The sequence below is a fragment of the Pleuronectes platessa genome, chromosome 8, assembly GCF_947347685.1.
Source record: "Pleuronectes platessa chromosome 8, fPlePla1.1, whole genome shotgun sequence".
Taxonomy (NCBI): Eukaryota; Metazoa; Chordata; class Actinopteri; order Pleuronectiformes; family Pleuronectidae; genus Pleuronectes; species Pleuronectes platessa.
In genome coordinates, this window is record NC_070633.1 from 8387816 (window position 1) to 8401549 (window position 13734).

The 13734-nt window shown below is 40.5% G+C and overlaps 1 protein-coding gene across 1 annotated transcript in view; it reads left to right on the forward strand.

The window, feature by feature from the left end:
* Positions 1 to 13734, forward strand: part of il1rapl2 (interleukin 1 receptor accessory protein-like 2) — a 296408-nt gene that overhangs the window by 153676 nt on the left and 128998 nt on the right. The window contains exons 2-3 of the mRNA XM_053429016.1: positions 5175 to 5344; positions 5915 to 6018. Of these exons, the coding sequence (XP_053284991.1) occupies positions 5175 to 5344; positions 5915 to 6018 (274 nt within the window). The remainder of the gene's footprint in view (positions 1 to 5174; positions 5345 to 5914; positions 6019 to 13734) is intronic.

A 13734-nucleotide genomic window follows, 5' to 3' on the forward strand; every position in this document is an offset into this window, starting at 1 on the left:
GTAGGGAAAAATAGCATAACATAGTATTTGTGTTTGTGACTGTGTGCCTGTGTGTGTGTGTGTGTGTGTGTGTGTGTGTGTGTGTGTGTGTGTGTGTGTGTGTGAGTGTGAGTGTATCTAAATGTGTATGTGTTTTGCCCTAAAACTTTTCCGAACTCTGAAACTTTGCCATTTATCCAGGGTTATTTTCATTCTGCTGTATGCAGATATAGCTGACGGGAATGATATATCTGCCCATGCTAACACCTCGCCCACGCATTTAATATATCTACAGACGCACACAGCTGCAGTCCCCTCCACACACACACACAGGTTTGCGTACAGACACGCACACCCTCGTGTGCACATGAACGTACAAATTTAGAAGCAATGATGAATGAATTATTGGAAGTTTGCTTTGGTAATGACCTGCAGCTACATATTGGCCCATTGTTCTAACGTATTTAAGTGTGCAGATGTGTGCGTGTGTGTATTTTAGTGTGTGTATGTCAGACCTGTGTTAAACATTGTCTAAAACAAAAGGCATTAGCCCACTAGACCAAACTAATGTGATTTTCTATTAATGTGATGCCCTGGGTGCATCTCTGTGTGTGTGTGTGTGTGTGTGTGTGTGTGTGTGTGTGTCTGTGAGTGAGAGAGAGAGAGGAATAGAGAGAGATAGAGAGATGCTCGGTGTTAGGTGTTGAATGGACTGCACCAACACTTCCAATTTGTGTCTGCACATTAATTTACAACCACCAAGTCAGGCTGGCCTGTTCATTACTTGGTTTTTACCACACGCACACATGCACACACAAACACACACACCTCCATTCTGTTATTCTCTCTCTACGCACATGCTAAGATACACACTGACTGTATTTTATGACTGTGCCTCTCTGAATATCTGGCCCCCTGGTCAATAATTAAATGCCTGGTTGTGTGTTCAGTAAATCTTTTAGGGGTGTGTGTGTGGGTGTTTGTGTTTATACAGTTAAAGTAAATTTCCCCTGTATGACTTAATGACTGCATATTGCTAAATCTATAAATGTAACCAATTAAGTGTTGGGTTGTAAATTTGAGGCACAAACTCATGCGTATGAAGTATTTAAATCTTAGTTAGTGACTAAACCCAAATTACACTTGGAATTTTACAGAGTCCAAAAAGTGGTTTTCATTGATTTGCAGTGGCAAACATGGTAACACTCCAACGCATTAAATATCTGACCTCTGCACATCTTAACCATGACCAAGTAATAATACATGGGGCTGTGTATTTTACCGATGCAATGCTACTGAATTTACAGATTATTTTACTGGGAGGTGTTTAAAGGGACAGTTCATCCAAAAATGTAAATTTCCTCATCTACTCAACACTATGCCGATGAAGAGGTGAGTGAGGTGTTTGAGTCCACCAAACACTTTTGGAGTTGCAGGGGTTTAACAGCCTTGCAGCCAAATGCGATACAATTGAAGTAAAAGGCGAACAATCTTTAAAAGTAAAAAAAACAACAGAACAAACATGAAATGCCTCCATCCTGCTCCTGTGGTGTCATCAAAATGTCCGTAAGCCCCAGACATTCAAATTCGACTTTTAGCCTAAATGTCCGCTGTGAGCCAAGCAGGACACGGCTCCGGAGGAGGATTCCCACCAGGAACCTTTGAGACGACAGTGCTAATCACTGCCTGTTTCAGCTCCGATTACACCCAGCATCAATGTGGGAAGTTACACTTCTGCAGGTTTTACAACTGAAACCTTCAAAAAGTTTCAATCGACAAAACAAATGAAATGGGTTGTGTGGGCAATGGCAGAAGTCTCATTCGAATGTTATCTTTGAAAGAAAAATTTGAAGCAACAGCAGTGTGATAAACGATGAACCCTGCTGAATGTCTGAATCCACTCCTCTGTGTTTTTGGCCACGTCCTCTTTGTTTATATTTTGCTAAATCTGTCTCATGGGGAGTCCTGCTGCTTTGGCTACTGTCTGTTCGAGTTCACACTGTGCACAGAACAATCACGTGGACTCACTGTTAACATACAGTCTGAATCGGATGATTATTAACCAAGATATTTACTCATAAGGCACACACCAAAAAGGAAGTAGACCAAAGCACCATTGATGTGTAAAATAAAAAAGGCCTTTATTAGTGTGGCTAGAGGTCACTTCTCTCACTGGACAAGAACAATTCAGATGTGAAATAAGAGGAAATGAAAAAAAGGAAATGCAGGTGCTTAAGCTGTTAAGTTGTTAAGATCTGTTAAAGTCGTTAGAAAATAGTTTGACACTGCAATGTGAAAATGTGTTAACCAAAAGAAATAAACTGAAATCGTTATACCGTGTATAAGTGTGCAGTTAAAAGGATAGTTCACAGAATAATTCAAATTCACCCATTATCCACTCACCACTATGCCGAAGGAGATGTGGGTGAAGTGTTTGAGTCCACAAAACACTTTTGGAGTCTCAGATGTAAACGGTGTTGCAGCCAAGGTGACCGCTTCTTCAGACTGAATAAAACAAAAGAAAAGACATAACAGGCCACCGTACTGCTCGTCTGGTGTCATCCAAGTGTCCACAAGCCCTGAACGTTCATAGTCGAGTTAGCAGAGGTGAACACGCACCCCACTCGCGGCTTTGGGCGAGAGTGTGCGGTTTTGCGGTTTGTCCGTGTGTACGTGAACGCACGACCGACAAGGAGGATATCAGAAGACATTTAGGCTAAAAAACATGTTGTAAATGTTTCAAGTTTGAATAGGAAGACTTTTCGAAGTCTGAAAAAAGATTCACCATTTACTTCAGTTGCATCGGATTTGGCTACAAAACTGTTTATCACTCCGAAAGTGTTTTCTCCTTTTTTGACTCAAACACTTCTCTATCAGTGAATATTTATTCTTAGCCTTCTGTTATTGTATTTTATATATTACTCGCCTCATCAGTGTTTATTTATTTTTAGGCATAAACCACTCTACCGATGTCAGAAACTTGTGGTATGGATTTGGTATGGGTCGGATGATTTTTTTTTTCTGTTTCTTTAACAATGCAATATTTTAAAATTGTACTAATTCATGGATCAAAAAATGCAGGCGATATAAATTCGATATAATATCAGATCAAAATAAAAATCTGAAATAAACTATAAAATATCTAATGTATTTAATGAGGGGACTGTCGGGTACAAACTCTCCTGAGTGCCAATCTAGTTTTTATTAGAGCACTTACTATTCATAAAACCTCCTGTTCAATGTGAAAACTGGAAATATTGTTACAATATTATTGCATCAAACTTGCTTTGATTCAACAGCCAGTATCTACTCACATTTCATAATTCAATATAGATACACTGAATCAAGACGTTAGTTAGACATTATAATGTTGATGACCTTTGATTGAGGAAATGTTCTCTCTCTGGACCTCTCTTAATTTTAATAGAATACTCCATTTTACTTTTCAGGCACCATTTATCCTCTGACAACATTGTGACTTTGCAGTGTGTGTCTGTGTGATGTGTTAATGTGACTTATGACTCTGTGAAACATGTTGTGACGTCCGTGGTAAATTGTGTCAATCAGACACCTGTAAAAAGATTTTACCAACATAAAAGTAGATCCTCTAATTCACTCATTATTTCTTTCATATTCATACAGCGTGTTTATTTACATTCACACGTCTTGTCTACACAGTGCCTGTTGCCAGTGATACATGCTTAACTAACAAGCAAAAGGCAAACAATGGAGATGTGAGGATCAGGAGGTATTTCTGGGGAGTGTGACAGATCCAGAGGCTTTATGCTGCAGGATAGAAGCCGTAATTCAGAGCGGAGGCATGTGGGGCAAGTGCTTGAAGGGCTGCACATTTATCTGAGCCCCAGACCATCAGATGGAAACAAAAAAAAAAAGCAGGGGAAGAAGTGAAGAAAACAGAAAAATAGGACAAAAGACAAAGTCGGGGAAGCTCCTTGTCGTTTTTAGCCCTGACCTCCACGTCTCACTGGCTCCTTTGTGTCTTTCATGTACAACGTTTTCTGTGTTTGTTCCCGTTGACCTGGTCTCACCCTGATATCGCCGCCATACACGGACCCGACTTCTCTTTCTCGCTTTCCATTTGCTCTCGACCTCTTTGTCTTCTTTTATTTCTCTTTCTACCTTTTCTTCTCTCCCACTTTTCTCTATGTGTATTTCTCCTTTTCTCTCTGTCAGTTTGATGATTTAAACACAGGGGGAACCAATAGTTTCATGACAGAAAAGTCAAAAACATTTGGTTGTAAGACTGAAGTTAAAATGAAAGATGAAATAAGTTTGTCTCTTTTAGATAATGACTATCACTAGGATGGACGACATGACAGCAGTGAAGCCAAAACATATCATTGGCCTCCTGGTGGCTGATTGTAATATAGGTCAGGAGCCCTGCCTCCTCCATGTTAACGGATGGGACATGGACCAAACAGAAAAATCAAAGGACACGTCAAATTCATTTTTTTAATCAATAGTTTTTGTCATTTTAGGTGATTCTTATCACACTTGTGTTTGTTCGCATGTTTTTTTCTCCAGTACATTTGGTTTAATTAGCTATTTGATTCTATTTAACTGGATGAAACGTCATGATTGACAGCTGGGACTGACTCACGATTGGTCGAGTCTGGCTCCGAATTATGTCACCAGGTCAAGATAGCAGAGTCCGTATTCAAGATATTGTGGCCTCGTTTTTGTACATTTGAGGAGGTGGAGATTTGTCTTCTTTCTTTGTGTAGAATCATTTTTCATCAGTTCAGTAGCTTGTACATTTGCTTTTTTTTGTGTAGTGTAATTCACTCTGTTTATGCCTTCAGCATTTGGGAATTTCTTTTTTCTATTCATCACTTTCAATCCTCTGTCATATTCTCCCCAAACACAATCAAGCAGTCAAATTTATTATTTATTCTTTTTTTGCCTCGAAAGCATAGAACAATATTTCCAAAGACAACAGATCAAATACTCATCCTGTCGCTCAGTTTCTTTCTGTCGCTCTCACACCCTCTATTTTTTTAATCTGTTCAGCATAAATATGTATTTAATGTCTTATATAAGTGCTTTAATGACTCTTTGTTTCACAGCTGAAAGTAGAGACATTAGTCTGTCCAATGTAATATAATCTACATCCATTTGATCTGCTTCTTCATTCTCAGTAGTAATCTTCCTCTCCCTTGCCTCCCTCCTTACAGTGGACGGATGTATAGACTGGTCCGTGGATCTGAAGCCGTACCATGTTCTGGCAGGCGAGCCTGTTCGGGTCAAATGTGCCTTGTTCTACAGCTACATCAGAACCAACTACACCATGGCCACCAACGCCAAGCTGCGCCTCATCTGGTACAAGAACAAAGGAGATGCAGAGGTGAGACAATAACATTTTAAACTGAATCTGATCAGGCAGGTATGAATGGACGTCCAGGACTGATGAACACAACCATTAAATTGAAATGTTATTTCTATTTTGAACTAACAGTTAAACAATGTTTGGTTAACTTTGTATCATACACCTTCTACCAACACTTAGATCTTGAAGGCAATCTTTTTTTTGCCACTTAGAGGTCTCAGAGGTAATTTTAGACTTCTCCTAATGAGTGTTGAAGTAAAAACCCTGTAGAAGATTTGTCATTCCCACGTTAGCCAAACGTTAGCCCTTTCTTTTTTTAAAGAAAGGGCACCAGAACTGTTTTAAAAGTATTGATGTACCCAACCCTACATTTGAATCACTCAGAAAATTTGCCACATTCTTTTCCCCCTTTACAAATGTTTCATAGAGGACAAATAAAAACAAGTATACAAAACATCAAAGGCGACAAGCAATGCCATTTACAGTCAAAGAAAGCAATTTAATATAATGCAAATAATATAAAATAATAAAAATAGGTGTTGTTTTATTTCCTAATCTGATGTGTAATTTGTGTCCCATGTTGTTTAGGAGCCCATCATTTTCTCAGGCCACAGGCTGAGTAAAGAGGACGACTCCATCTGGTTCAGATCTGCAGAAATGGAAGACAATGGATTCTACACCTGTGTACTAAGGTAAGTTAGGGTTACTACCTAGATTTAAGGAAGCAGGATTTTGTATATTTATGGCTCAACAGTTGATAAAACTTGGTAATGTCCCATAGACACCGCTCCTCTCCCCAGACAGGAGCCAGGTCAGGGTACACTGAACAAAATCACAAATGGTATTCTGCACCTGCACTTCCAGCTCCTGCAGCCCGGGTTCCTAACACTAAATAAACACTATAACAATTTTACCATCATGCAAAATAAATACATTTGGCCCGACTCTGACCTGTAGCAGTTCTAGTGGAGCTGCCTGAGTGTTGTTGATGCGGTCACATGGGAGCAGCCTTGGAAAAGATGTCTCTGTCTGTGTGTTCTGTCTCTAACCCTCAGGAGCCATTTGCATTGCACGGGCAAGAAGCCCAACTGCTTTTTTATTATCTGAATGTGAGATTTCAAAAGTGCTCAGCCTCCCTTTGAGTCAAAAGAGAAGCTCCCTGCCGTCAGTAATCAATAAAACACACACACAAAGGACGGGTATTCAAAAATAATATTTTTTTATAGTCAGAAAATTGAGATATTCATCTTGAAAGAAATTAATTAAAAAAGTAATCATGTCATTACTCTATCACATCTGCTGAGGTCTATTCTGTCTATTCTACCAGTTTGGTAGAAGTTGGCCTGAGTCCCACATTCAGGGAGAAGCCTGTCTTTGTGTGGGAGTTACTGAGATCGTGTTTAAGGGACTAACGCGGCTTTGTAGCCTAGAACAAGACGAGTGTGTTTGTGTGTGTGTTTGTGTGTGTGTGTGTGTGAGAGAGACAGAGAGAGTACACCCACCCCCTTCCAAATCTGTAAAGAACATAATTAGCCATAATTGTTAGGGAGCAGGTCATCGTCTTCTTTTATAGTCAACCTGTATTCGAAACTTTGTTGTTTTAACCGAACTATGTAATTATAGCCTTGAGTATATAATTGTGTTATTGTATGTCTTCCTTGCTGATGATTTATGTACTCTGAGGTTTATTCAGGATAAGGTTAGAGGTCTGATTTACACTGTAGTAGACAGTAGAGTAGAAAGAGACCACACAAGTCTGGGGCTCGGAACAGGATTGAAACATAAACCCAATAGATTGCTTTTATTTGTAGTCCATTTATGGTAAATAGACTAAATTCAGACCACAGATCATTCATACCTTTCCCAGGGGGGTTATTTGTTCACCCTTGTTTGTTTATAAGCAGAAAAACACACAACAAAAAGGATCAGATATTCACCAAACCTTCTGGAAGGATGCAGTAAAGGTAAGGGAGGAACTCGCCACCTGTTGGTGCTGATCCAGGATCATTTTTTCATCTTCTGGGAGATAAGGTGTTTTTCAACATTTTCATTTGTTATCCAAAGAATAATTCATGGACCTTGATGATAAAATCTGCCACGTTTAGGAGACTGATATTTATGTGTGTATAATTTGGTGCAGAAGTAAAAATCTAGATTTAGAGAATTTAAATGTGGTTTCATAGGAGGAACGTCAGGCCTTGGCAGAGATTTGCACTTGACTGAGAGCAGTCTACTATTATCAAGAATTATTTGGTGACCATGTGATACTATTGCACCGTACATATTGACATGGATGCCAGGGCAAGACACAGGAGCAGACAGAGGATCCAATCTCACAGCCTTCACACCCACTGCAGAGAGAAAACAAAACAGTAAAACTTCCCTCTCGTGCATTTTTTAAGCTTTAGCGTCAGTTTTATCTCATTAATATAGTGGGTTTTAATATTAAATGCAACCTGTCTGATTTATTAGTTTTCATTCCAATTAAATGTTTTTATACTTCCTTACATTTCTAAACATTGCATGTTTACTTATTACTTGCTGATGTGTATGTTTGACTGCCCACTTGCTGCTGGAACACTGTCAATGTCCCCGTTGAAGGACGAATAAAGGATGATCTTATCTTCTCTTATTTCACCTCATCTAATCTTATCCTTTGTTTCCCCCCCCGACAATCTTTTTTTTCAGCGAGTTTGCCGTGTTCATGTTACTCTGGTCAGTGTGTTGTAATAACTGACAGGGATAATGGACATGAATATGATAATAAGATTATTGTGAGATAATTTATTCATTAACCACAGAGAGTGATTTGCTCAAGCAGATGAACTGATCTTCTCTTGCCGTGAGCCACGAATCACCATATGACCACGTCACCTTTCCACTTGATCCTGTTTCTCCTCCTCCTCTGCATGTGATCCCTCTGGCACCTGCGCCTTATCCCCTTGCACCTCTCCCCCCTCCGTCACCTTCTCCCTCCTACTCCTTTTCTTCGCCCACACCTAATGTCATCTCCCTTCATCACACCAGCTGTCACCATCCTCTGCTTCTGGTTCTCCTTTAACTTCCTGTTTTTCATTTTTCTGCAACCACCTCTTGTTCCAGCTCTCTCTCTCTCTCTCTCTCTCTCTCTCTCTCTCTCTCTCCACTCGCACTTCTTATGTTTTTCCCTGTCTGCGCCTGACTCTCTTTGCCCCCACTTCATCGCCCTCCCCCTCTTCTGCTCTCATCCCACCTCCTTTTCCTGCCAGAGCTTGACACCTATCCTCCTTAATAAGCTCCCACTCCCTTTCTGTCTCTCTCTCTCTCTCTCTCTCTCTCTCTCTCTCTCTCTCTCTCTCTCTCTCTCTCTCTCTCTCTCTCTCTCTCTCTCTCTCTCTCATTCTATCTTTTCCTCGCTCTCTCAGCATGACAACCTAATTAGGGCTTGGTGTCTGTCATTGTCTCAGGGTTTCTTATTAACACACACACACGCACGCACACACATATATAGAGGAACAGCACCACCTCCCTAGAGCTGCTACCCGGTTGGTGCTATACCATTAGAAAGCTGTAGCTTCAATGTGTGAGGAGGTAAATGTATCCCTTGCCCTTGTTCTGATGTACAGCGAAATTGTTGCTGTTCGGACATCACTGTGAGTTTTCCTTTATTTAATCCCACCATCAGTGGGAGGAGCCTCACAGTCTGACCGCCTTAACCCAAAAAACATCAGAATAATCTCAGTTGCAGCTACTATCTGCCTTAAATTGACAAAAAGGGTGTCCTTATAATACCTTATCAATTTGATCTATCAACTTCCATAAACTTTCTAGGAATTTGTGTACAGTACATGTTTATATACATTTAATATTAACCAACTATACACACACCTTAAGCTTGAACCCTGCCCGCTGGTGTGACAGTCGTGACCCATACACCCAGCATTAACTCCAAACACCTCCAGGTGACTTTGTCAATTCTATCCAACCATCAGTGATTATATTTGTTAGCTCAGTTTACTTGAATAGAAACATGATGTCTACGAAGAAAAGGGTTTCATATGAATTCTCTAAATGTCTTGATTTGCCACTTTAACCGTTTGGAAACATAGACAGAGTAGTTTGTTGTTTGGAAAATAAGTGACTGTCTAATCAAATCTAGATGTAAATATGTTTAGTGGAATTTTCATATAACTTCCAAGAAATAACCTCTGTGTGTCTACAGGCAGCACAGGTTGTTCAAGAACTAAATGTTGTGTGATGTTTTCCATCAAAATATACCAGACACTAGCTTGGAAGTGTAAAACATGTTATTAGATAACTGCAATGTGTTCAAGCAGAAATTCCCACATAGCTGCTCTTGTGGCATTGCAGCAATGACGATCTCATTGTTTGCATCCTTTATTCATAGCAATGGGAACAACATCTATAATGGTCTCCATCCCCTGCTGTGGTTTTACCTCTGTTCCTCTGTCTATTTATGGATTCATATATAGCCATCCCTCCACTCACCAGTCCATCCATCCATCCATGCCTCACACTTGTCAGGGTGGTGTGTGTGTGTGTGTGTGTGTGTGTGTGTGTGTGTGTGTGTGTGTGTGTGTGTGTGTGTGTGTGTGTGTGTGTTGTGTGTGAGAGAGAGTGAGTGATGGGATGTCTATATTATCTCTACTGAATTAACAAACCAAGACAGATGGGGTCAAGGGAAAATGATTAGCGTTTCTACAGACATATATTTTCCCTTTCTTCCATAGTTAGTTTCTTTACTTATTTCATTACTATGTCTCCCTCAATTTAATTCAGCATTTCTCGCCACAAATTCCACCACTTTGGGTTTCTCAATGTGTGTGACCCGGCTAGGCTTCTCAGAGAGTGCAATCTAAGCTAGGTCCAAGAGACACAGCGCAGTTACTTCATCGTGTTGACTTCCAAAATGAATCCTATGAAGCAAAATAAGTTATGATGAGAGGCTGTTGTTGTTAGGTTGAAAAATATAAGTGGATTCTTTGAATTCCTGATAGTACTCAGTTGGCCCTTAGGTAAAATGATTTAAATTTACACTCAGCATTCAGTGACCTCTTCAGAAAGCCTCGGCATCTTTGATCCATGCTGTATGCCCTCGGTCTGCCCCAAGTTCTGACGCTGCTGGTAAAAGATATTTGTAATTCTCTCTGAGGTCACACACAGACCGCCTTCACTTTGATATAACCAAGTAAATCAGTGTGAGTAAAAAGACAAATTTAAACTGCTGCCTCTTCAGAGAATATTTGCTGTTTTAGAGGCTGCTTGGGGAAATCAACACACAGTGGAGGGGCACTTAGAGTCAAACTAAAGATGTGAGTCAGCGCCCACATCCAGAGCTTGTTTTTCAGATGGAGAGATGCTTTCCCTGACAGCTGCTTCCCCCAGTTAGCAAGACAATTGACCACTCAGAGGTTTGTTGGGGTTATTAAGAGTGGGAACATCATCTTGCATGGCTCCCTGTCGTTTTTATCTTATTCATGGAGATCCCCTAGTCCCAATAGCAGCAATAAATAAAGTCATCTAAATGACTGTAATATAAATAACTGATCTCTTTTTATAGACCGAATGATACCCTGGCGTACCTGTCACTAACCAAACAGCCTCCCTAAACACACACTGCCCATGCTGCCAATGCACATTTCACAAGCCGGAGAGGAGACCAGTCATACACAGTTGAAGCAGACACAATACTCAGAAGTTAGCGAGCGAGTCACGGATAAATAGTCTTGTAGCAGTTTTCAATCAGTGGACATCGTGCTTTTGGTCACATACTGCTAGGTTTTGTTATGTTGCCTCTCCATTTAAGAATACATCAGTTTATGTCAATGTTATTTATTTTAAATATTTAAATCTCAGTTCGGTGGGATCTTTATATTGAGCAGGCTCCAATAATAGATTGGATTGTATTCAAATGTAATCATTCCGTGGGATTAGCTACAAAAGTAAGCATGTGTTGACTCTTGGTTAATGCAATGCGGCTTGTTTGTGTTTTTTTTTAAAAATCTTCTCACGATGATTTTCTGTGGGATAAAAAGCTCCAGAGTATGTTGACCCCAGCCCGTCCCCCTTTTAGAGCTGAAACATGATTATATTCATTTAGAATACAGGGTTCTGGCCATTGCCTGTTGATGTTGAAAACATTGCTGATCCACTGTGTCTATCCTTGTGTGTATTGTAAGAGCTAGAGAGAGAGTGCAACCTGACAATGTTATAAAACCAAAGGTGAACAAGCATTAAAGGTGGAGTGACATTCCCTCCCAGGAGACAATAACTGGAAAATAACATTGTCTGAGACACAAGGTACAGAGAAAAGAGACGTGCACAGGGAGAAGGTGAAACTATTGAAAGAGAAGGAGAGAGAAGGAGAAAGTAGTTAACAGAGAGAGAGAGAAGGTTGAATTGTACGTAGAGAAAAAGGGGAGAGGTAGAGAGAGGTAAAGAGATGGAGGAATGAGTGGAGGATGAAAGAAAAGCAAGAAAAATCCATTTTCTCCACAGGTATAAGGACCTCAGTTGGGGAGAGGGCATGCTGCGACTACCCAAGACTCATACACCTTCTATGATTAGGACACCAGCGCGCACACACACGCACACACACACCTAGATTGAAACACACAGTGAGAAGTGTGTGTTTACTTTCGTAGCTTTAACACTTTGAGGAAGACTGCACTCTTTCCTGCAACCCTTGACTTTTGGTGTGAGCAGGACAAAAAAGGAATCAGAGCCTAGATAGAGGCACGCACACAAACTCACGCACACACACACACACACACACACACACACACACACACAGAGCAGAGGACGAGGGATGAGAAAAACAGAGGACACAGTGATAGAGAGAAGGACTCTGGGAGAACAAAATAATGAGTGTTAGATAGTGAACAAGGTAGCGTGAGATGAGAGATTTCATGCCTCTGGCTTTGCCGTCACTTCAACACACTGCAATAGATTGAAATGTTACATGTTTTCGGTTTGGGAAAATGAGTGACTAGTCAGCTGGAAAGCTGGATCGCCTCTGGTATGGTGAATCTGTGAATTGCTTGGCTGGCGGGTCGATTAGGAAGGTGGTTGTACATTTGGCCACATCTTGGCAGGACGGCCGGCTGGGTGGGGGTCAGTGGCTGCTTGGTTTGCTGGCACGGTGGTATGTGGAGTCACTGCTAAGTGTTTGATGGGTTTAGGGATATTTGACTACGGGGTGACAACTGTTTGATTGAACCTTATGGATTTATGGAATGCTGGACAGTCCATTAGCCCACCCAGGTGGTGCTCCTGGGGCAAGGAGGGGCTGTACAATCGAGCAATTCCATATATCTTAGACATATTTAATGGTATTATGAGAAGTGTAAAATAATAAAGGTTATGAAACTGTGACAGGTCAAATTAGACAGAAGAGGTAAATCGTTTGAAACATTGGGTTAAGACATGTCATTGGTTCATCTCACTGGTCAATGTGAGCAGCAACCTCCTTTTCTTGTTGGTCAATATGCTGTTGCTGAATGTGGTTTCACATTGTTCCATTCCAGTGGTTAGATGCCAGTTTATTCTGATGCAACCTATATCATTAAACATTTTGTATATTGTACATGCTGCTAGTATTATCAGATGTCATCTATCTCACTTTCCAGCTTTCTGGTTGACATCATCCAGACATTGGCACAGGGAGAGTGTGGCAAGCATCTTAGTTACATTGTACATTTATTAAATAGAAATAATGTTGACATTTTCCTGAGAGGTGCCATTTAGTTTTTATGTGAATAATAATCATCTTCTCTGAGGCTTCATCCCTGTTAGTGTCTGGACAGGCAGAAACTGAGATGTTTTGAAACCAGGACGTAAAAAAAAAAGCTCTGGCTGATGACCTCTGGTCTTTTCAGTTACGACGTCACCACCACTAATTAGTAAGCCTCCTATCATGTGACCCCTTCCAGAAGAAAACAACCAGCACTAACCTTGGCTACCAGTGAAGAACCCTAGGTGGAGAATCAGTTGGATCGTTTGAGTTTTGAAAACAGCATTCGCTTCGCTTCAGGTCTCCTTCCAACAGTTGATGTTGATTTTTCTTCCTCATTGTTACAATCTATCATCATCAGTAATTGCTGTTGCATTCATGCAACAACACCTTAAACCATAAAGATGGCAGATCAGAAGATTAAATGGTTAAATTTGTTCTTAAGGTATATGACAAATTCTTCTGAGGTGGGTTGATCTACTTGGTGGTTTCCTACACACAATAAACTGCTGATTGTCAACTAAAAAATTATCATTATGCCATCTCACATCCTATGAAGGAGTGATACCCATTCACTACTGATGATGATTTTTCCTCTTTTGTTTCTGTGGATACAGTATGTCTACCTCGCTCTGTCCCTTCCTCTCACAGCTATACCCCCGTGGTATTTCTAGCA